The 25,317-nt window shown below is 48.4% G+C and overlaps 1 protein-coding gene across 2 annotated transcripts in view; it reads left to right on the forward strand.

Moving 5' to 3' along the window:
* Positions 1 to 441: 441 nt before the first annotated feature.
* Positions 442 to 25,317, forward strand: part of lrrc34 (leucine rich repeat containing 34) — a 112,072-nt gene continuing 87,196 nt past the window's right edge. Inside the window, exons 1-3 of one of the 2 annotated variants that reach the window (XM_080186147.1) lie at positions 442 to 2,476; positions 2,680 to 2,801; positions 19,527 to 19,651. In XM_080186147.1, coding sequence (XP_080042273.1) covers positions 2,444 to 2,476; positions 2,680 to 2,801; positions 19,527 to 19,651 — 280 coding nt within the window. In that variant the 5' untranslated portion in view covers positions 442 to 2,443. The remainder of the gene's footprint in view (positions 2,477 to 2,679; positions 2,802 to 19,526; positions 19,652 to 25,317) is intronic. The other variant, XM_080186148.1, reaches the window with a different exon arrangement.

Consider the following 25,317-nt stretch of genomic DNA (forward strand, 5'->3'; position numbering starts at 1 on the left):
GGTGAAGAAATGTCTCCTCACCTCCGTCCTAAATGATCTACCCTGAATCCTCAGACTGTGACCCCTGATTCTGGACTCCCCCACCATCGGGAACATCCGTGCATCCGCCCTGTCTAGTCCTGTTAGAATTTTATAAATCTCTATGAGATCCCCCCTCATTGGTCTGAACTCCATCAAAAATAATCCAAACCCAGTCTATCCTTCCTCCTACATCAGTCCCGCCATTCCTGGAACCAGCCTGGTAAACTATCGCTGCACTCCTTTGAGAGCAAGAGCATCCTTCCTCAGAAGAAGAGACCAAAACTGCAACAATACTCTAGGTGTGGCCTCACCAAGGCCCTGTATAGTTACAACACATTCGAAACCTCTCACAATGAAGGCCAACATGCCGTTTACCTTCTTTACCGCCTGCTGCACCTGCACGCTTACCTTCAGCGACTGGTGCACAAGGACACCCAGGTCCCTCTGCACACTCCCCTCTCCCAATTTACAGCCATTCAAATAGTAATCTGCTTTCTTGTTTTTGCTTCCAAAGTGAATAATCTCACATTTATCCAAATTATACTGCATCTGCCATTGATTTGCCTACTCGCCCAACCTGTCCAGATCATTCTGAAGGATAAAGAATAATACAGCACAGGAAACAGGCCCTTCGGCCCTCCAAATGTATTTTTTTTTGTTTAATATTGGGAGAACACAATTAATCTTTATGTTTTCAGTCACTTTTCTACAATCTTTTCCAATAAAATAACATCATGGTTCAGCTTTGGTCAACAATTTATACAATGACAGATATCTGTGTGGTTAGTTTTGGGAACAGTAAGACAACCAGTGCCATTAATGGATGGATGGGGTATATTTTAACATGCCCGAATTCAATCTCCACTCAATGCAACTATTACTGATATTACTTATTAGAAAGAATCTAATAAGTACACAATTGCATTTCCACAAGCTGATACCATTTAGGGTTCATTTGGAACAGTTAGGCCACCATCTTTCTTTTAATCCCTTTTTCAAGGCAAGAGATTGCATTTGGGAACGATTACAGCATTCTACATATTGATCTCGGTATCCTCATCATAGTTCACCCTCCTGCCCAACTTGGTACCATCTTCAAACTTTGAGATGTTATATTTTGTTCCTTCAGTCAAATCATTAATATATATTGTGAATAGCTGGGGTCCCAGCACTGATCCCTGTGGCACCCCACTAGTTACAGCCTTATCAATTTGAAAAGCACCTATTAATTCCTACTGTTTGTTTCGTCTTTGCCAACCAGTTTTCTATCCGTCTCAATACATTTCCCCAATCCCATGAGTTTTAATCTTGCACGATAATCTCTTCCTTAACTCTATTTATCATCTCCAACCTCTGTCTCTTCCTCTATTTCTGTCTCTGTGTCACTTCTCTCTTCCTATCTCATTATCTTTCTCCTTCCATCTCTTTCTTGAGAACTCCTGTCTTTCACTTTTTATGCTTTCCTGTCGCTCTGTTTTTCTGTTTCTCTCTTCTCCCTCTATATCTCACTGCTTCCCTCCATCCCTAACTCATCCTGTCTGCTGCCACTCTGTATTCCACACCTCCCCCCCATCTCTCTTGCTATCCCCTCTTCATTTTTTTGTTTCTATTTCCCTCTTTTTCTCCTTCTCTATGTCTCCCTCCCTACTCTCTTTTGTTGTCTCCCTAACCCACTCTCTGCCATATTCTATCTCCCTTCCCTCTCACTTTCTCTGTGTTGCCCTCTCCCTCTGTCCCCCTCCCTTGTCTTACATGAGAGACTGGCCTATGTATACTTTGAAGTTTAGAAGAACAAGAGATCTAATTGAGACATACAGATGATGAGGGATTGACAAAGTAGACATGGAGAAAGTGTTTCCTTGTATAGGGCAAGCTAGAACAAGAGGTCATAGTTTTGGGATAAGAGGTGGCAGATTTAAAACAGGAGAAATTCTCAAAACTGTTGAGTCTGGAATTCACTACCCTAGAGTGCAGTGGGTGCCCGGACTTTGAGTAAATTTAAACATGAGGTAAATTTTTAATTAAAAATGGGTTGAAAGACCATGGAGAACGGGCAGGATAGAGCAGTTGAGGCCCAGATGAGATCAGTTATGATCATATTGAATGGTGGAGCAGGCTTGAGAGGCTGAATTGACTACTCCTGCTCCTAGTTCATGTGTTCTCGTTCCCTCCCACCCTGTATCCCTCTGTCTTCCCTACTGTCTCTCTCTGTCTGTCTCACTCCCTTTCCTCTCTCTGTCTCTCGCTCCCCTGTCTTCCCCACTATCTCTCTCTCTCTGTCTATCTCACTCCCTTCCTCTCTCTGTCTCTCCCTCCCTCTCTCCCGCGGCTCTGTGCGGTGTTCTTGGTTCTGGGTTGTTGCTAGGGGTATTTGTTGCTGTTTGTCGGTCGCTGTGGGAACGGGGCAGGCAGAAGTGCGAAGATGGAGTTCACAACAGAGCGATCAGAATTACAGGTGAGAAAGGGAGAGAGACTCTGGGTGGGAGAGATGAGAAATGGAGGGAGAGGGATACAGGCAGAGTGGAATAGAGACGGGAGTGAGAAAGGAGAGGGAGAGGCAGCAGAGAGGGTGCAGACAGGGCTTCGAGAGAGAGGCAGCAGGGACAGTGATTGAGGTTACCAGCCTGTATCAGATGATCGATATTTGTTGTGTTTTAGGTCAGAGTGATCAGCCCAGGACATCTGGCGGATCACTATTGCCGTGCCTGCTCTGATATGCAACAACCCATCAACAAATACATTCATCAAGTGGCGCTCCAGATTGACCAGTTCCCACCAGGGTCAGTTTGTACAATGTTTACCTAAACAACTCCAACAAACTTGCGAGTAATATTCGGGCTAGTAGTAAAAGCTTTACAAATCTAGATAACTAAACTGCATTATGGTCTCATCCTAATAAAGTGAAGTTGCCCTGGCGTTTCAGTGATTAATATAACTTTACGACTAATCCAGAGGGCTGGACTAATAATTAAGAGTCAGCATTTCAGGAACTTAAATTCAATCAACTGAATAAATTTCGAATAAAAGGCTAGTCTCCCTAATGATGATGTAGCCAGCAGATTGTCCCCATCTCATTGGTGAATATCCTTTAAAGAATGAAACCTGGAATCCTTACTCTGGATAGATGGGACATCAGACTCACAGCAGTTGGTTGGATAGTAATAGTCTTCTGAAAAGCCACTCGACTATCAGATGACTATAGAAAAAATAAGAATAAAACTGGGTGACCAACTCAACATTGACCAAGGTAGCAGAAATATTAGATTCTCTGTGACAGTATTCCTCAGGAAGAGAAATCTACAAAATATCAGCAGAAATGGAGATAATGGACAACATGAAAATTGAGAATTGGAAAGGCTGGCTATGTTTAAATTGAATAAACCACTGAGACCTTATCTTCTATTAGACATGTTACAGCCTTCTGGACTAGTCATTAAGTTCAACAATTTTGGACTGTGAGCTTTCTCCTCCATCTTAAGCCCTTTTTTGTCACATGTTCTTTAGTTTTTGCTGAGCATTTACCTTTGTTCTCTTGTTAACATCCTGATAGCTTTAGGCCACTCTCAGTACTTTCTTCAATCCTTAACGCCACCAGTAATGCTCCTTTTGTCTTTGTCAAGCTCTCCTTGACTCCAACCTGGGAGGGAACCGAGTGTATGGTGTCGAAATTTGCTGATGACACCAAGATTGATGGAACGGCAAATTGCGCGGAGGGTGTGGAGAGTCTGCAGAAGGATCTAGATAGGCTGGGCGAATGGGCCAGGAACTGGCAAATGGAATTTAATGTTGGCAAGTGCGAGGTGGTCCACTTTGGTAGGAATAATGGTAGGAAGGATTATTACTTACGTGGCGAAAAACTGCAGCAGGCGACGGTGCAGAGGGACCTCGGGGTCCTTGTGCATGAGTCGCAAAAACCCAGCTTGCAGGTGCAGCAGGTGGTCAGGAAGGCGAATGGGATGCTGGCCTTCATAGCGAGGGGGATTGAATATAAAAGTAGGGAGGTCTTGCTGCAGCTGTATAGGGTACTGGTGAGGCTGCAGCTGGAGTACTGTGTGCAGTTTTGGGCGCCGCACTTACACAAGGATATTTTGGTCTTGGAGGGAGTGCAGAGGTGGTTTACTAGGCTGATACTGGAGTTGAGGGTGTTGAGCTATGAGGAGAGGCTGAATAAACTAGGCTTGTACTCGTTAGAGTTTAGAAGAATGAGGGGAGATCTCATTGAGACGTATAAGATGATGAGTGGGATGGATAGGATAGAGGTGGAGAGACTCTTCCCACTCAGAAAGGACAGTAGGACTAGGGGGCACAGCCTCAAGATAAAGGGGGGGCGGTTTAGAACGGAGTTGAGGAGGAACTTCTTCACTCAAAGGGTGGTGAATCTCTGGAATTCTCTGCCCATTGAAGTGGTGGAGGCTGCCTCGCTAAATATTTTTAAGACGCGGGTTGATGGGTTTTTGATAAGAGATGGGATTAAGGGTTATGGGGAGAGGGCGGGAATGTAGAACTGAGCCACGACAGATCAGCCATGATCTTATTGAATGGCGGGGCAGGCTCGAAGGGCTAGATGGCCTACTCCTGCTCCTATTTCTTATGTTCTTATTATGTTTATGAACAGTATGCCTTTTCCATATAGCGTGCAAGAAACAATGCTTTTTACTCTATTTAATACATGTGACAATAATAAATCAAATAAAAAATCAAATGCCAGTATTTGGAACTTGTGATAAAGAAAATCTAATAACTGTAGAGGGGAGTTTAATCTTCATTATAGTCTGGGACAATCAAATTGACAAGAATGGGACTGGTCCTGGGGGAGGTGGGACCTGTACAAACAGGACGGGTTACACTTGGGCAGGACTGGGATTGATATTCTTGAGTGGGTATGAACCAGAGTGATTGGGGAGGGTTTAAACTAATATGGCAGGGGGATGGGAACCGTTGCAAGGATTCACAGCATTCTTTATCAAGGTGGAAAGTGAGGTGGGTGGCATTGAGAACAGGATCCTGAATCTCAGTAAAGGTAACTATGATGGTATGAGGCATGAATTGATGGACTAAGAAACATTGCTGAAAGGAAAGGCAGTGGACAGGCAATGGCAGGCATTTAAAGAACAAATAGGTGAACAAATAGGTGAGCTGGTGGCGCAGACCAGCACAAATGGATATGATCTGGTGGCCATTACAGAGACGTGGTTGCAGGGTGACAGGGACTGGGAGCTGAATGTCCAGGGATATCAAGTGTTTACATAGAACATAGAACATTACAGCGCAGAACAGGCCCTTCGGCCCACGATGTTGCGCCGACCAGCTTTTTAAAAAAAAACACTAACCCACTAATCTAAACCAATCCCTTTCCATCCATAAACCTATCCACAGATCTCTTAAACGCCCCCAAACTAGGCGCATTTACAACTGCAGCTGGCAGGGCATTCCAGTCCCTCACCACCCTCTGGGTAAAGAACCTACCCCTGACATCAGTCCTATAACTACCCCCCCTTAATTTAAAGCCGTGCCCCCTCGTGCTAGCTTTCTCCATCCTAGGAAAAAGGCTATCACTATCCACCCTGTCTAAACCTCTAATCATCTTATATGTTTCAATAAGGTCCCCTCTTAGCCGCCTTCTTTCCAGCAAAAACAACCCCAAATCTCTCAGTCTCTCCTCATAGGATCTCCCCTCCATACCAGGCAACATCCTGGTAAACCTCCTCTGCACCCTCTCCAAAGCCTCTACATCCTTCCTGTAATGTGGGGATCAGAACAGCACACAATACTCCAAGTGCGGCCGCACTAGAGTTGTGTACAGTTGCATCACGACGCTGCGACTCCTAAATTCAATCCCCCTACCAATAAACGCCAAGACACCATATGCCTTCTTAACAACCTTATCTACTTGATTCCCAACTTTCAGGGATCTATGTACACATACACCTAGATCCCTCTGCTCCTCCACACGATTCAAAGTCCTCCCTTTAGCCCTATACTCAACACATCTGTTATTCCTACCGAAATGAATTACCTCACACTTCTCCACATTAAACTCCATCCGCCACCTCGCGGCCCAGCTCTGCAACCTTTCTAAGTCACCCTGCAAACTATGACACCCTTCCTCACAATCTACCACACCTCCGACTTTGGTGTCATCAGCAAACTTACTAATCCACCCAACTATACCCTCATCCAGATCATTAATAAAAATTACAAACAGCAGTGGCCCCAAAACAGATCCCTGAGGCACACCACTCGTAACTGAACTCCATGACGAATATTTACCATCAACCACCACCCTCTGTCTCCTATCTGCTAGCCAATTCCTGATCCAATTACCTAGATCACCCCCAATCCCATACATCTGCATTTTCTGCAGAAGCCTACCATGGTGAACCTTATCAAACGCCTTACTAAAATCCATATACACCACGTCAACTGCCTTACCCCTATCCACCTCTTTGGTCACTTTCTCAAAGAACTCAATAAGGTTAGTAAGGCACGACCTACCCGCTACAAAACCATGCTGACTGTCTCTAATCAATTCATTACTCTCCAAATAACTATAAATCCTGTCTCTAATAATCCTTTCCAAAACCTTACCCACCACAGAAGTAAGACTCACCGGTCTATAATTCCCAGGGAAGTCTCTTCTCCCCTTCTTAAACAATGGGACAACATTTGCTGTCCTCCAATCTTCCGGTACTATACCAGAGACCAACGACGACCTGAAGATCAGAGCCAGAGGCTCCGCAATCACCTCTCTTGCCTCCCAGAGAATCCTAGGGTAAATCCCATCCGGACCAGGGGACTTATCTATTTTCAAACCCTCTAAAATATCCAGCACATCCCCCGTATCAACTGCAATACTATCTATTTTACACCCCTGCACCCCAGTGTCCTCCTCAGCTACGTTCATGTCCCCTTGCGTGAACACCGAAGAGAAATATTGGTTCAACGCCTCTCCAATCTCCTCCGGTTCCACACACAACTTCCCTCTACTGTCTGTAACTGGCCCTAATCTTGCCCTAACCAACCTTCTGTTCTTGACATACCTGTAAAACGCCTTAGGGTTCTCCTTAATCCTATCAGCCAAAGTCATCTCATGTCCTCTTTTAGCCCTTCTTAACTCCCTCTTCAACTCCCTCCTAGCCAATCTAAAACTTTCTAATGCACTACCTGAGCCCTCAAGCCTCATCCGAACATAAGCCTCCTTTTTCTTCCTAACCAACGAATCAACTTTTTTAGTGCACCACGGTTCCCTGGGCCTACCAAATCCTCCTTGCCTGACAGGGATATACCTATCACAGACCCGCAGTAGCTGCTCCTTGAAAAATCTCCACATCTCGGACGTTCCCAGTCCCTGTAATCTCCTAGTCCAACCAATGCTTCCTAATTCTCTCCTAATAGCCTCATAATTACCCCTCCCCCAGCTGAAACCACTGACCCGAGGTTCATGCCTATCCCTTTCCATCACTAAGGTGAACGTAATCGAATTGTGGTCACTATCCCCAAAATGCACACCAACTTCCAAGTCTAGCACCTGGTCTGGCTCATTTCCCAGCACCAAATCCAATATAGCCTCACCTCTAGTCGGCCTATCTACATACTGAGTCAAAAAACCTTCCTGCACACTTTGAACAAAAACTGACCCCTCTAACGAGCTAGAGCTACAGCAATTCCAATTAACATGAGTAAAGTTAAAGTCCCCCATAACAATTACCCTATTACTTTCACTCCTAACAAGGATCGTCTCCGCAATCCTTTCCTCAACCTCTCTAGAACTATTTGGAGGTCTATAAAAGACTCCCAACAGGGTGACCTCTCCTCTCCTGTTTCTAATCTCCGCCCATACTACCTCAACAGACAAGTCCTCATTAAAGTTCCTCTCTGACACTGTGATACAATCCTTGACCAATAATGCTACCCCTCCCCCCCCTTCTACCTCTTTCTCTACTCCGACTAAAGCATTTGTACCCCGGGACCTGCAACATCCATTCCTGACCCTGCTCTATCCAAGTCTCTGAAATGGCCACAACATCAAAGTCCCAGGTACTGATCCATGCTGCAAGTTCATCCACTTTATTGCGAATACTCCTCGCATTAAAGTATACGCATTTCAAACCCTGCTCTGCCCCACCCCCACAATGCCGTGCATTGTAGTCCCCATCTATGTCCCCCTCACTTTCACCCCCTCTACTCAGGATCCCACCCCCCCTCTGAATCAGTTTAAACCACTCCGCATAACCTTCACAAATTTACCCCCCAGGATATCTGTTCCCCTCTGGTTCAGGTGTAGCCCATCCCTCTTATAGAGGTCCCACCTTCCCCAGAATGAGCCCCAATTGCTCAAGTACTTGAACCCCTCCCTCCTGCACCATCCCCTCAGCCACGAGTTCAAACTTTCCCTCTCTCTATTCCTCTCTAAACTATCCCGTGGCACAGGCAAGAGTCCAGAGATAACTACTCTGTCTGACTTGGCCTTTAGCTTCCACCCCAACTCCATGAATCTCTGCTTAATATCCCCTTCCCTTAGCCTCCCTATATCATGTGTCCCCACATGAATTATAACTTGGGGTTGATCTCCCTCTCCCCTGAGAGTCTTGAATATCCTCTCTGATACATCCCGGACCCCAGCCCCTGGTAGGCAACACACCAGCCCTGAGTCCCTATCATTGCTACCGACTCTCCTATCCATCCCTTTAACGGTGGAGTCCCCAATCACAAGTCCCAATCTTTTGCAACCCCTAACCACCTGAGCTTTTACAATAGGCTCATCCCCAGAGACCTGCTCCCTTTGGCTATCCCCAGTTGAATCATCCTCAACTGTAGCCTCCAGGACCGAAAACCTATTTTGGAGGGGAACAGCCCCAGGGGATTGTCCCACCACATTCTTCTTTCCCCTCCTCGTGGCAGTGACCCAAGACTGGTTTCTAGGAGTGACAATCTCCTTATAACTCTTATCAATGTCCACCTCTGCCTCCCGAATTATGCAGAGTTCCTCTAACTCCACCTCCAGCTCCTTTACACGCTCCTCCAGAAGCTGCAATCTAACACACTTCCTACAAGTAAAATCACCTGAAACACTACTAGATTCCCTCACCACATACATCCCACAGGAGATGCAGCTTACTGCCTGAACTGCCATCCCTGAAGCAATTACCAGCAGAAAAATAAAAAATATATAAAAAAAACTTCCCCCACACTTATAATTAGGTTAGAGGAGGTGGGAGGGTGGGATTCTCTACCAGTGTAGAGGATCGGGTAGCCTCTCTACACTAATTTATAGGGTTAGGGGCCCAAGAAAAAAAATTCTTTAGGAAGAATAGACGGGAGGAAAAAGTTGGGGGGGGGCGGGTAGCTCTGCTGATTAAGGATAGTATCAGGGTGGTAGCAAGGGAAGATACAGGCGCCAAAGAGCAGAACGTGGAATCGTTGTGGGTGGAGATAAGGAACAGCAAGGGGAGGAAGACGCTGATGGGTGTGGTCTATAGGCCCCCAAATAATGACCTGGAGCTCGGGCGGGCTATAAACACACAAATAAATGATGCGTGCAGGAATGGAACGGCGATAATTATGGGGGATTTCAATCTACATATTGATTGGTCGACCCATGTTGGACGCGGAGGGCTTGAGGAAGAGTTCTTAGAATGCTGCCAGGATAGTTTCCTTGAACAGTGTGTGGTGGAACCGACAAGGGAGCGAGCTATCTTAGATCTGGTGTTATGTAATGAGGCAGGTAGAATTTGGGACCTTGTTGTGAGGGATCCACTTGGGAAGAGTGATCATTGTATGGTGGAGTTTCTGATGCAGATGGAGGATGAGAAAGTAGGGTCCCGGACCTGTGTCCTTTGTTTGAACAGAGGGGAGTACGATAGGATGAGAGAGGAATTGGCAAATGTAGATTGGGGGCGCAGATTGGGAGGTAGGACTGCTGAGGAACAGTGGAGGATCTTTCTTGGTGCTCAGCAGAAATTTATTCCAATGGTAAAGAAGGAACGTAGGAGAAGAGATAATCAGCCATGGATAACGAAGGAGATAAAGGAGAGTATTAAATTAAAAGCTGATGCGTTTAGAGTGGCTAAAAGTAGTGGGCGAGAAGAGGATTGGGAGAGGTTTAAAAATCAACAAAGAATGACGAAGAAGTTGATATAGAAAGGAAGGATAGACTATGAATCTGGGCTAGCGCTAAATATAAAAAAGGATAGTAAGAGTTTTTATAAATATATAAAAAGGAGGAGGCTGGCTAGGGTGAATGTTGGACCCTTAGAGGATGAGAGGGGGGATTTAGTGGTGGGGGATGAGGAAATGGCTGAGGCCTTGAATAACTTTTTTGCTTCGGTCTTCACGGAGGAGGATGCGAATAGTTTGCTGGGTGTTAACGATGGAAAGATGGTAGGAGTGGAGGGCCTGAATGAGATCATTGTTACTAGAGAGGTAGTGCTCGACAGACTAGAGGGACTGATGGTGGACAAGTCCCCAGGACCGGATGGAATGCATCCCAGTGTTCTGAAGGAAATGGCGGAGGTGATAGTGGATGCCTTAGTGATTATTTTCCAAACCTCGCTGGATTCCGGGGAAGTGCCGGAAGATTGGAAAACGGCTAATGTTACGCCGCTGTTTAAAAAGGGTAGCAAGCAAAAGGCAGGGAATTATAGGCCGGTTAGTTTAATGTCTGTTGTAGGAAAAATGCTTGAATCCGTCATCAAAGAGGAAATAGCGAGGCATCTTGAGAAGAATTGTTTGATAGAGCAAACGCAGCACGGATTCGTTAAGGGGAAGTCGTGTCTGACGAATTTATTGGAATTCTATGAGGATGTGTCTAGTGCGGTGGATAGAGGGGAACCGGTGGATGTGGTGTTTCTCGATTTTCAGAAGGCGTTTGATAAGGTGCCTCACAAAAGGTTGTTACAGAAGGTTAGGGGGCATGGAGTTGGGGGTAGGGTGTTAGCGTGGACAAGGGTTTGGCTGTCAAATAGGAGGCAGAGAGTGGGGGTTAATGGGCGCTATTCGGATTGGTGGTTGGTGACTAGTGGAGTGCCCCAGGGATTGGTGCTGGGGCCTCAGCTATTTACCCTTTATATAGATGATCTCGAGGAGGGAGCTGAGTGTAAGGTGTCGAAAGTTGCTGATGATGCAAAGATAAGTGGAACAGCAAATTGTGCGGAGCGTGTAGAAGTCTGCAGAGGGATCTAGATAGGCTGAGCGAGTGGGCAAGGACCTGGCAGATGGAATACAATGTTGGCAAGTGTGAAGTTGTCCACTTTGGTAGGAATAATGGTAGGAAAGACTACTACTTACAGGGCAAAAAGCTGCAGCATGCTACGGTGCAGAGGGACCTGGGGGTCCTTGTGCATGAGTCACAAAAACTCAGCCTACACATGCAGCAGGTGGTCAGGAAGGCAAATGGGATGCTGGCCTTCATAGCGAGGGGGATTGAATATAAAAGTAGGAAGGTCTTGCTGCAACTGTACAGGGCACTGGTGAGGCCGCAGCTGGAGGACTGTGTGCAGTTTTGGTCGCTGAACTTGTGGAAGGATATTTTGGCCTTGGAGGGAGTGCAGAGGAGGTTCACTAGGCTGATACCGGAGATGAGGGGATTGAGCTATGAAGACAGGCTGAATAGATTGGGCTTGTACTCGTTGGAGTTTAGAAGGATGAGGGGGGGATCTTATTGAGACGTATAAGATGATGAAAGGGATGGATAGGGTAGAGGTGGAGAGATTCTTCCCGCTCAGAAAGGACAGCAGGACTAGAGGGCACAGCCTCAAGATAAGGGGGGTGGTGGTTTAGAACAGAGTTGAGGAGGAACTTCTTCACTCAAAGGGTGGTGAATCTCTGGAATTCTCTGCCCGTTGATGTGGTGGAGGCTGCCTCGCTAAATATACTTAAGACGTGGGTGGATAGGTTTTTGGTAGGCAAGGGGATTAAGGGTTATGGGGAGAGGGCGGGAAAGTGGAACTGAGCCACTTCAGATCAGCCATGATCTTATTGAATGGCGGGGCAGGCTCGAGGGGCTAGATGGCCTACTCCTGCTCCTATTTCTTATGTTCTTATGTTGTTATTAACTCCAGAAGTTGTTTAATCGCAAGAGTGGTAAAGGAATTGTGGCCAAACCATGGCTTACAAGGGAAATTAGAGATAGTATCAGATTCAAGGAAGAAGCATTCAAATTGTCAAGAAAAAGCAAAGGCCGGAGGATTGGGAGCAGTTTAAAATTCACAAAGGAGGACAAGGGATTGATTAAGAATGGGAAAATAGAGTGTGCAAGTAAACTAGCAGGAAACAAATAAACTGATCATAGAAGTTTCTGTAGGTACGTAAAGAGAAAAAAGATTGATAAAAACAAATGTAGATCCTTTACGGTCAGAAACGGGAGAATTCATAACGAGGAATGAAGAAATGGGTGAGGAATTAAATTTGTACTTTGCTTCAGCCTTCACAAAGGAAGACATGAATAATGTACCAGATGTGCAGAGAGAAACGAATTTCAGTGAGGAGCTGAAGGAAATCAGCATTAGTAGGGAAATGGTTTTGGGGAAATTGATGGGATTGAAGGTGGCTAAATCTCCAGGTCCTGATAATCTTCATCCCAGATTACTTGAGGAAGTGACCATGGAAATAGTAGGTGGTTATTGTCCAAAATTATTTGGATCCTGGACTGGTTCTTATAGATTAGAGGATGGCTAATGTAAGCCCACTATTCACAAAGGGAGGTGGAGAGAAAATAGGGAACTGTAGACCAGCGAGTCTAATGTCGGTACTGGGGAAGTTGCAAGAATCTATTATCAAGGATTTCATAACTCAGCATTTGGAAGGCAGTGGGATAATCAGACAAAGTCAGCACGGATTTACAAAAGGGAAATCATGCTTGATGAATCTATTGGATTTCTTTGAGGAGCGGAGAGTCTAGATCTATTTTTTGGGTGGGTTTTCAGGCCCAAACTCACGCACTCTGTTTCTGAAAAGATGGACAGGTCAATTTCTGGCCAGACAGGCTGTGGGTGGGGCCTAGCTCGCCAGGGAGGCTATGGGCAGGGCTTAGTTTGCCAGGGAGACTATGGGTGGGGCTTAACTCACCAGACAGCCTGCAGAGGGAGGTATTACACATGTGCAGACCTCTGATGCTGCACATGCGCATTAACAGTAGCACGGGTCTGACAGACAGAGAGAGAGAGAGCTGTCAGGCCCCTGCTACTGCAGGCAGCCTCAACAGCCTCAAACAGCAACCCCCTCCCCAACAATTGCAGGGGTCCATGGCCTGAGATGCAGCCCCTGCTGCCCCTCCCACTGCACCCCTGCCACCCAAACTGATCGCCATCCCCTCCCTCCTCCACTGATTGCATGTAGAGTGGCCGCGGACTCCCTCCCCCATTGGCCCCCTGGATTGCCCCCATTGGCCCCACCCTGGCACTTCCCAGTGGGCATTACCCAGGTGCCAGCACCCCTGCCTTGCCCTGGGCCTCCCCGGAGGGGCCTCAATAGTCTCTGGTTCCATTGGCGAGGCCAACATGACTGTTTCCCCATTCATGGGGACCCAGTGTTTTCCCCTCCAGAGAGAACCTCTCCTGGCGAGGCCATACAGGCAAGTGAGCCCTGGGCTCACTAAACAAATACAAATCAACATTAAAACAAATTTAAATAACCAGCATCTCACCCATTTCCGGCGAGAGGTTGATTACACTGGAAATCCAGGTGTCGTAAAAAGCAGTGCCATTCGCACTAAGTACTTAATGTCCAATTTTACATTTTCCTGGCGCCTAACAGGTGTAAAGTGGCAGTAAAATTCCACCCAAAGAGTGGTGGTAGAAGGCTGTTAGAGTGACTCAGACCTTCCCACCCGATGTACATCAGCAGATGTGTCCTGCTCACCAGACTCTGACCCAGAAGCCTCAACACTAACTGGACTCAACACTATCTGTTTCTGTGATGGTGATTTGTGAGGTAGAACAGTGCCACCCTCGGATGTCCCTTCACCCAAATCCTCCAAGGACTCGTCCGAGCTATCGTTCCCAGGATGGGTGGGAGCTGTAGCTGGGACCTGAGGTCCAGAAGGCCCCGGAGCGTCAGGATCTGTCCCTGAAACACAGGTTAAGTGCAAGGGAGGGAGAGGAATCCGGGATGCCAAACACATGAATCACATTTCTCCATTGAACATGGAACCCTGAACCCAGACAATTACATCACAGGAACAGGCCCTTCGGCCCTCCACTCCTGTAGTGACCAGGCTGCCCCTCTGAATGTTTGCCCCCATTTGCCTGTATTCCCATCCCATTCAGATCACTGTAGAGATGCCGCTTAAATGTCTCTATAGTTTCTGCTCCCGTGACCTCCCCAGGCAGTGAGTTCCAGGCACCCACTATCTTCTGTATGCAAATAAACATGTCTCATACATCTCCTTTATACCTTGCCCCTTGCACCTGAAACTCGTGCCCCCGAGAAGTTGCCTCACCATGTGTGTAAGAATGATAGGTGCTCAGGTCAGGAAGGCAGATTGACCACGCTGCCACTGACAGTCCACATCTTCCCTTCTCTGGGGAGCTCCAGTGCCCACTCCTCAGACATGGTGAGGACCTGGAGGTCTGGCTCACCACCCCCTGTCTTCACCCTCTCACGAGTGTTGTGGAGACAGAATGAAATAAATGGTGGTGTGAATCATGCAGAGAATCAGGTGGTGACCCTTGGAAGGCAAACACAGTGAGGCTCACTGGGGGCAAGGACGGAGGTGTTTGGGGGTCAGGAGCTGGAAACATGCAGGATGCTGGGACTAGGAGGATGTGGGGGAGATACGGGGGGGGAGGGGGCATGCTGAATGGGGTTCAGCACTCACCCTTGCTGCACGGATGAGGTCACTGATTTTTTTCCAGCACTGCCTCGGGGTTCGGGGGGCCCAGTGCCCTGGCACTGACCCAGGCGGCAACTGCCTCCCAGGCCACATGGCCATTAGCCCCCCCGGGTCTGCACCCTCCTGGGAGGAAGAGGGTGGCGTGGCCCCATCCAGCAGCCTCCCCAAGTCATCCTCAGAGAAGTGGGGGGCTGCTCGTGTGCACCCGGTCCTGTACTTCCTGTCTGTCCATCCTGGAGTTTTTTAAGGAGCTGCCCCTCGTTAGGGCAGATCAGCTGCAGGTGGTTTGACAGAACATTCCAGCAAGTTCCATACAGTTTGCTTGTTAGCATTGAGGGAAAACAAGTGAGCACTTCCAGTCTGCTGCTGGGGAGGGGGGGGTGCGGGGGGGCGGGGGCACGGGGGTGCGGGGGCGGGGGCACGGGGGCGGGGACGCGGGGGCGGGGGCACGGGGGTGCGGGGGCAGGGGGGTGCGGGGGCGGGCGCGGGGGCACGGGGGTGCAGGGGCAGGCGCGGGGGCACGGGGGCGGGGGCGCAGGGGTGCGGGGGTGCGGGGGTGCGGGGGCGGGCGCGGGGGTGCGGGGACGGGGGCGGGGGCGGGGGTGGGTGCGGGGGCGGGGGCGCGGGGGCGGGGGCGGGGGTGGGTGCGGGGGCGGGGGCGCGGGGGCGGGGGTGGGGGTGGGTGCGGGGGCGGGGGCGCGGGGGTGGGGGCACAGGGGCGGGGGCGCGGGGGCGGGGGTGGGTGCGGGGGCGGGGGCGCGGGGGCGGGGGTGGGTGCGGGGGCGGGGGCGCGGGGGCGGGGGCACAGGGGCAGGGGCGGGGGTGCGGGGGCACGGGGGCGGGGGGGCGGGGGCACGGGGGCGGGGGGGCGGGGGCACGGGGGCGGGGGTGCAGGGGTGGGGGCGGGTGCGGGGGTGGGTGCGGGGGTGCGGGGGTGGGGGGCGGGGTCGGGGCGTGGGGGCGGGGGCGTGGGTGGGGGCGCAGGGGTGCGGGGGTGCGGGGGCGGGCGCGGGGGTGCGGGGGCGGGGTCGGGGGTGGGGGCGGGGGCGCAGGGGTGCGGGGGCGGGGGCGGGCGCGGGGGTGCAGGGGCGGGGTCGGGGGTGGGGGCGGGGGCGCAGGGGTGCGGGGGCGGGGGCGGGTCAGTGGTGGTGGATGAGTGAACAAAGAACCAAAACAGCCCGGGAAACAGGCCCTTCGGCCCAACGAGCCCGCGCCACCATTTTAACATTACCAGTCCCCCCTCCACCCATGACCCTTATCTATTTATGGCGATCCACATTGAGGGAAACTAATTTAGGGACAATTTATTATGAGTGCCTCATTAATTAGCGACAGGGGAGAGAGAGGGAGGTGTCACACAGCCATCGGAGTGTAGGTGGGATGGGGCCTTGTGCGGGAGGGTCCGGGCTGGGAGCGAGGGGGCTCTCTCTGCCTGAGATCGGTGGGGGGAAGGGGGGAGGGATTCGCAATTGTTTTGAGTGGTGGAGGGTGGGGGGATAGGTGGGTCTGTAATGCACTTGGCGGGTGGGGCAACGTCTGTGGGGGCGAGGGGGAGGCATTATCCTGATTGGGAGTGATGTGATAGGTGCATGTGCAGTTCAGAGCTCCGATCATTTTGGGCGCGCTAAGCTCTGCTCACAGTACGATTCAGACTCGCAATTTTTTTTCAGGCTAAGTGCGTATGGGGGCGCCTGAAACAGATTTCCAAGTCGGATCTGAATTGCGCCCAGATTCAGCACTTAGAATGAACATGATACAATTGGGCCCTTGGTCCCCAACTCCAAATCATCTATGTAAATCATAAACAATTGCAGTCCCAACACTGATCCCTGAGCTACACCACTGGTCATTGATCGCCAACCAGAGAAACACCCATTTACCCCTACTCTTTGCTTTCTGTTCGTTTAATATGATTAAGAATAGTCAGCACGGCTTTGTCAAAGGCAGATCATGCCTCACGAGCCTGACTGAATTTTTTGAAGATGTGACGAAACGCACTGATAAAGGAAGAGCAGTGGATGTGGTTTATATGGACTTCAGCAAGGCATTTGATAAGTTGCCCCATGTAAGGCTTATTGAGAAAGTGAGGGGGCATGGGATCCAAGGGAACATTGCTTTGTGGATTCAGAACTGGCTTGCCGACAGAAGGCAGAGAGTGGTTATAGATGGGTCACATTCTGCATGGAGGTTGGTCACCAGTGCAGTGCCCCAGGGATCTGTTCTGGGACCCTTACTCTTTGTGATTTTTATAAATGACCTGGATGAGGAAGTGGAGGGATGGGTTGGTAAGTTTGCTGATGACACAAATGTTGGTGGTGTTGTGGATAGTGTGGAGGGATGTCAGAAGTTGCAGTGAGACATTGATAGGATGCAAGACTGGGCAGAGAAGTGGCAGTTGGACTTTAACCCAGATAAATGTGAAGTGGTTCATTTCGACAGGTCAAATAGGATGGCAGAATATAATATTAATGATAAAACTCTTGGCAGTGTGGGAGATCAGAAGGATCTTGGGGTCCGAGTTCATAGGACGCTCAAAGCAGCTAAGAACAAAGAACAGTACAGCACAGGAAACAGGCCCTTCGGTCCTCCAAGCCTGTGCTGTGCATTGGTCCAACTAGACCATTCAACCTGCTATGCAGGTTGAAGCTGTGGTTAAGAAGGCGTATGGTGTACTGGCCTTCATCAATTAAGGGATTGAGTTTAGGAGTCGAGAGATAATGCTGCAGCTATATAGGACCCTGGTCAGACCCCACTTGGACTACTGTGCTCAGTTCTGGTCACCTCATTCCAGGAAGGATGTGGAAGCCACTGAAAGGGTGCAGAGGACATAGAACATAGAACATTGCAACACAGTAAAAGCCCTTCATCCCTCAATGTTGTGCCGAGCTATGTCAAATCCCGAGATCAAGCTATCCCACTCCCTATCATTCTGGTGTGCTCCATGTGCCTATCCAATAACCGCTTGAAAGTTCCTAAAGTGTCCGACTCCACTATCACAGCAGGCAGTGCATTCCACACCCCAACCACTCTCTGAGTAAAGAATCTACCTCGGACATCCCTCCTATATCTCCCACCATGAACCTTATAGTTATGCCCCCTAGTAACAGCTACATCCACCTGAGGAAATAGTCTCTGTACATTCACTCTATCAATCCCTCTCATCATCTTATAAACCTCTATTAAGTCGCCTCTCATCCTCCTCCGCTCCAATGAGAAAAGCCCCAGCTCCCTCAACCTTTCCTCATAAGACCTACTCTCCAAACCAGGCAGCATCCTGGTAAATCTCCTCTGCACTCTCTCCAATGCTTCCACATCCTTCTTATAGTGAGGTGACCAGAACGGAACACAACATTCCAAATGTGGTCTCACCAAGGTCCGGTATAGTTGCAGCATAACCCCACTGCTCTTAAACTCAAACCCCCTGTTAATAAACGCTAACACACTATAAGCCTTCTTCACTTATGTGGCAACCTTCAGAGATCTGTGGATACGAACCCCAAGATCTCTCTGTTCCTCCACATTCCTCAGAACCCTGCCGTTGACCCTGTAATCTGCATTCAAGTTTGTCCTACCAAAATGAATCACCTCGCACTTATCAGGGTTAAACTCCATCTACTACCAGCTCTGCATCCTATCAATGTCTCTTTGCAGCCTGCAAGAGCCCTCCACCTCATGCACGACTCCACCAATCTTGGTGTCATCAGTAAATTTACGAACCCACCCTTCAGCCCCCTCTTCCAAGCCATTGATAAAAATCACAAATAGCAGAGGGCCCAGCACTGACCCCTGTGGTACACCGCTGGTAACTGGCCTCCAGTCTGAAAATTTTCCCTCCATCACCACCCTCTGTCTTCTATAAGTCATGATGTGGAGATGCCGGCGTTGGACTGGCGTAAACACAGTAAAAAGTCTGACAACACCAGGTTTCAGTCCAACCGATTTATTTGATAATAGACTCACAAGCTTTCGAGGTTTCCCTCTCAAAAGCTTGTGAGTCTATTATCAAATAAATTGGTCGTTCTATGAGACAGCCAGTTACTTATCCAAAGAGTTACAAGGATGTTGCCTGGATTGGGGAGCATGCCTTATGAGGATTGGTTGAGGGAGTTCGGCCTTTTCTTCTTGGAGAGACGAAGGTTGAGAGGCGACCTGATAGAGGTTTATAAAATGTTGAGAGGAATAGATAGGGTGGATTCTCGGAGGCTTTTTCCCAGGGCTGAAATGGTGGCTACGAGAGGACACAGGTTTAAGGTGCTGGGGAGTCGGTACAGAGGAGATGTCAGGGGTAAGTTTTTCACTCAGAGGGTGGTGGGTGCGTGGAATAGGCTGCCGGCAATGGTGGTGGAGGCGGATTCGATTGGGCCTTTTAAGAGACTTTTAGATAAGTACGTGGAACTTAGTAAGATAGAGGGTTATAGGTAAGCCTAGTAATCTCTAAGGTAGGGATGTGTTCGACACAACTTTGTGCGCCAAAGGGACTGTATTGTGCTGTAGTTTTTCTATGTTTCTAACCAATTCTCTATCCATGCTAATACATTACCCTTAACACCGAGCACCTTTACCTGGGTTCGGTAAATAGCAGCATGAGGTTGAATTCCAGGCAGCTGGTAAACAGCAGAGCCAATAACCGATCGCTCCCGGTCCATTGGTTGAATTGTGTATCCTTTTCCTTCAGGACAATGTACGGGGGCTTCACAATGAATCTCAGTGGAAACACATGGCTTTTCGAAGCCCAGAAACTAACCGATGATGATGTTAAAATTCTGGTTCATGCCCTACGACGAAACACATACATCACAGGTCAGTCCTCCTCAGTCTGAGTCAACTATTTGACCTTAATTTTATTCCATAAATTCCCCACCCTGCTTCCTTGACTGTATCATGGAGCATTATTTGTTAAACCAACTAGGGATAAAGCTATTGTAGATTTAGTATTATGCAGTGGGGCAGTCATTTTGGGGCAGCATGGTGACACAGTGGTTAGCACTGCTGCCTCAACAGCACCAGGGATCCGGGTTCAATTCCTGGTTTGAGGCACTGTCTGTGTGGAGTCTGCACATTCCCATGTCTGCATGGGTTTCCTCTAGGTGCTCCAGTTTCCTCCTATGGTCTGGAAGATGTTTAGGGAATTAGGTAGAAAGTTAAAAAGCAGGATCTCTAGGGTTATAATCTCAGGATTACTCCCTGTGCCATGTGCCAATGAGGCTAGGAATAGGAAGATAGTGCAGCTCAACACATGGCTAAACAGCTGGTGTAGGAGGGAGGGTTTCAGATATCTGGACCATTGGGGTCTCTTCAGGGGCAGGTGAGACCTGTACAAGAAGGATGCATTGCGTCTAAACTGGAAGGGCACAAATATTCTGGCCGGGAGGTTTACTAATATCACACAGGAGGATTTAAACTAGTTTGGCAGGGGAGTGGCAACCAAAGCAAAGGGGAATTAACTGAAAGAGAATCAGAGAGTACATAGAACATAGAACATTACAGCGCAGAACAGGCCCTTCGGCCCACGATGTTGCGCCGACCAGTTACAAAAACAATGACCCACTAGCCTATACCAATCCCAGGGCCAGTAAGACTCAGAGAAAGAGCAGGCAGGGTGTAGTTGCTAATCAGAGAGGGTCTGGTGGACTGAAGTGCACTCGTTTCAATGTGAGAGGTGTAACAGGTAAGGCAGATGAACTTAGAGCTTGGACTGGTATTTGGAACTATGATGTTGTTGCCATTACAGAGACTTGGTTAAGGGAAGGACAGGATTGGCAGCTTAACATTCCAGAGTATAGTACCCCAATACACACTTAACCTGGAAAAAAAATTGCGAGTCTGAATCACGCTGTGGGCTGGGTTTAGTGCACCCAAAACGATCAGAGCTCTGAAATGCGCATACGCAGTGAGAAAAAAATTTTAAAAATGTGCCGCTGTCACATCGCTCCCGAGCCACAGAAAGCTGATAAAGCGGCCCGGGAGTGATGGCCCCCACAGACACTGACCCACCCCCACAATATAACTTTCCCCTTTATCCACCCACCCCCCCCTCCCGCTACCCAGACCACTTGTGACCCTCTGCCCCTCTTCCTCCCCAACCCCCCCACTGATTGCCTGCAGAGTAGCAATGAGATAGAGGGGGATGTAAAAGGAGTGGGGAAGTCACAATGGCATAGTCATTATGCTAGGGGTATACTACAGGCCTCCCAACAGCCCACGGGAAGCTGAGGAATGGATATGGAAGGAGATTCTGGACAGGTGTAGAAAAAATAGGGATGTTGTAGTGGCAGCTTTTCATTTCCATCATAGAGACTGAAAATCCCTGGGGGTCTGGACGGAGAGGAATTTGTAAAATGTGTCCAGGAAGGTTCTTTGGAACAATATGTTGATAGTCCAACTAGAGAGGGAGCTATACTGGACCTAGTACTGGGGAATGAGCCCAGTCAGGACATCAAAGTTTCAGTGGGGGAACATGTGGCAAATAGTGACCACAATTCTGTAAAGTTTTGGATAGCCGTGGAAAAGGATGAGTGTTGTCCTATGGGTAAAGTGCTGAATTGGGAGAAGGCTAACTATAGCCAGATTAGGCAGGAATTGGTGGCTGTTGATTGGGAGAGGCTGTTTGAGGGTAAATCCACATCCGGCATAAAAACATAAGAACATAAGAAATAGGAGCAGGAGTAGGCCATCTAGCCCTTCGAGCCTGCCCCGCCATTCAATAAGATCATGGCTGATCTGACGTGGCTCAGTTCCACTTTCCCGCCTTCTCCCCATAACGTCTAATCCCCTTGCCTATCAAAAGCCTATCTACCCGCGTCTTAAATATATTTAGCGAGGTAGCCTCCACCACTTCAATAGGCAGAGAATTCCACAGATTCACCACCCTTTGAGTGAAGAAGTTCCTCCTCAACTCCGTACTAAACCACCCCCCACTTATCTTGAGGCTGTGCCCCCTAGTCCTACTGTCCTTTCTGAGCGGGAAGAGCCTCTCCACCTCTATCCTACCCATCCCATTCATCATCTTATACGTCTCAATGAGATCTCCCCTGATTCTTCTAAACTCTAACGAGTACAAGCCCAGTTTATTCAGCCTCTCCTCATAGCTCAACCCCCTCAACTCCGGGAACAGCCTAGTGAACCTCCTCTGCACTCCCTCCAAGGCCAAAATATCTTTGCTTAAGTGCCGCGACCAAAACTGCACACCAAGGCAATCCTGGCCTTGGCTCTGTGTGGAGTTTTCACGTTCCCCCAGTGACTGCATGTGGGAGTCTTTTAAGGAGCAGTTGATAGGACTGTAGGACAGGCATGTGCCTGTAAAAAGGAAGGATAGGAAAGGTCAGATTCGAGAGCCGTGGACAACCGGAGGAATTGTGGGTCTCATCAAAAAGAAAAAAGAGGCATATGTAAGATCCAGGCAGATAAAAACAGATGAAGCATTAAAGGAATACAGAGAAAGTAGAAAAGAACTCAAACACAAAGTTAGAGGGGCAAAAAAAGGGTTAGGAAATGTCCTTGGCAGACAGGATTAAGGAGAATCCCAAGGCATTTTATGCCTACTTTAGGAGCAAGAGGGTTGTCAGAGAAAGAGTCGGACTTCTCAAGAACAAAGAGGAATTATGCTTAGAACCCAAGGAAGTAGGTGAGATCCTAAATGAATACTTTGCATCAGTATTCACAAAGGAGAGGGATACGTTGATTGTTAGTGTCTCAGAGGGATGTGTAGACCCGTTAGAACAAATCACAATTACAAGGGAGAAAGTGTTAGGTGTTTTAGGAAGCGTTAAGGTAGACAAATCCCCAAGGCCAGATGGCATCTGTCCTAGATTACTGAGGGGAGACAAGAGATGAAATTGCTGGACCTCTAACAGAAATCTTTGTTTCTTCATTGGACACAGGTGAGGTCTCAGAGGATTGGAGGATAGCAAACGGGTCCCGTTATTTAAAAAGGGTAGCGAGGATAACCTGGGTAATTATAGGCCGGTAAGCTTGACGTCCGTGGTAGGGAAATTGTTGGAGAAGATTCTTAGAGATAGGATCTATACGCATTTAGAACAGAAAAGTCTCATTAGCAATTGACAACATGGTTTTGTACAAGGAAAGTCATGACTCACAAATTTGGTTGAGTTTTTTGAGGCGGTGACAAAAATGATTGACAAGGGAAGGGCCGTGGATGTCATCTATATGGATTTTAGTAAAACATTTCACAAGGCCCCTTATGGCAGGCTGGGATCAGGGGTGAACTAGCTGGGTGGATTCAGAACTGGCTTGGCCATAGAAGTCATGATGTGGGTATGCCGGCGTTGGACTGGCGTAAACACAGTAAAAAGTCTGACAACACCAGGTTTTAGTCCAACCTATTTATTTGATAATATTCTCACAAGCTTTCGAGGGGACAGCCTCTTCGTCAGGTGAATGGAGAGTTCTGGCCTCAGACAGAGCATATAAAGCACAGACAGTTTAGAGATTACTGATTAAAATGCGAATCCTTACACCTAACCTGCTGTTCAAGACCTGAAGTGGCTGACAATGTGAGTGGAAGGAGCACTGATCACAGTTTAAAGAGATGTGTATTGTCTCCAGACAGTACAGTAAGTGAGGTTTTGCAAACCCAGGCAAGTCACGGGGGTTACAGATAGTGCGACATGAACCCAAGATCCCTGTTGAGACCGTCCTCATGTGTGCGGAACTTGGCTATCAGTCTCTGCTCAGCGACTCTGCGCTGTCGTGTGTCGTGAAGGCCACCTTGGAGAATGCTTACCCGAAGGTCAGAGGCTGAATGCCCGTGACCACTGAAGTGTTCGCCAACAGGAAGGGAACAGTCTTGCCTGGTGACTGTCGAGCGATGTTCATTCATCCGTTGTCGTAGCGTCTGCATGGTCTACCTGATACGTTGCAAGAAAGGATGTCCCGAAGCATGGTACATTGGGGAGACCATGCAGACGCTACGACAACGGATGAATGAGCATCGCTCGACAGTCACCAGGCAAGACTGTTCCCTTCCTGTTGGCGAACACTTCAGTGGTCACGGGCATTCAGCCTCTGACCTTCGGGTAAGCATTCTCCAAGGCGGCCTTCATGACACACGACAGCGCAGAGTCACTGAACAGAGACTGATAGCCAAGTTCCGCACACATGAGGACGGTCTCAACAGGGATCTTGGGTTCATGTCGCACTATCTGTAACCCCCGTGACTTGCCTGGGTTTGCAAAACCTCACTTACTGTACTGTCTGGAGACAATACACATCTCTTTAAACTGTGATCAGTGCTCCTACCACTCACATTGTCAGCCACTTCAGGTCTTGAACAGCAGGTTAGGTGTAAAGATTCGCATTTTAATCAGTAATCTCTAAACTGTCTGTGCTTTATATGCTCTGTCTGAGGCCAGAACTCTCCATTCACCTGATGAAGAGGCTGTCCCCTCGAAAGCTTGTGAGAATATTATCAAATAAATAGGTTGGACTAAAACCTGGTGTTGTCAGACTTTTTACTTGGCCATAGAAAACAGAGCGTGACAGTGGAAGGGTCTTTTTCTGATTGGAGGTCTGTGACTGGTGGTGTTCGCAGGGCTCTGTACTGGGACTTCTGCTGTTTGTGATATATATAAATGATTTGTTAGAAGATGCAGCTGGTCTGATCAGTAAGTTTGTGGATGACACAAAGATTGCTGGAGTTGCGGATAGTGATGAACATTGTCAGAGAATACAGCAGGATATAGATAGGCTGGAAGATTGGGCAGAGAAGTGGCAGATGGAATTTAATCCATATAAATGCAAAGTGATGCATTTTGATAGATCTAATTCAGGGGGGAGCTATACAATAAATGGCAGAACCATCAGGAGTATCAACACACAGAGGTTTCTGGGTGTGCAAGTCTACAGATCCTTAAAGGTGGCAACACAGGTGGAAAAGGTGGTGAAGAAGGCACATGTCATGCTTGCCTTTATTGGACGGGGCATAGAGTATAAAAGTTGGCATGTGATGTTGCAGTTATATAGAACGTTGGTTAGGCCACATTTGGAATATTGCATCCAGGTTGCCACACTACCAGAAGGACGTGGAGGCTTTGGAGAGAGTGCAGAGAAGGTTTACCAGGATGTTGCCTGGTATGGAGGGTATTAGCTGTGAGGAGAGATTGAGTTAACTAGGGTTGTTCTGGAAAGACATAGGTTGAGGGGCGACCTCATAGAAGTTTATAAAATTACGAGGGGCATAGATAGGGTGAACAGTGGGAAGCTTTTTCCCAGGTCAGAAATGACAAACACAAGGGGTCACAAGTTCAAGGTAAGGGGGATAAGATTCAATACAGATATACGGGGAACGTATTTTACACAGAGGGTGGTGGGGGCCTGGAATGCACTACCAAGCAAGGGAGTTAAGAAGGGCTAGAAGAGGGCATGAGATGACTTTGGCTGATAGGATTAAGGAGAATCCTAAGGCGTTCTATAGGTATGTCAAGAACAGAAGGTTGGTCAGGGCAAGA

This window comes from Carcharhinus amblyrhynchos, chromosome 3, assembly GCF_965287045.1.
Source record: "Carcharhinus amblyrhynchos chromosome 3, sCarAmb.v2.hapA, whole genome shotgun sequence".
Lineage (NCBI taxonomy): Eukaryota > Metazoa > Chordata > Chondrichthyes > Carcharhiniformes > Carcharhinidae > Carcharhinus > Carcharhinus amblyrhynchos.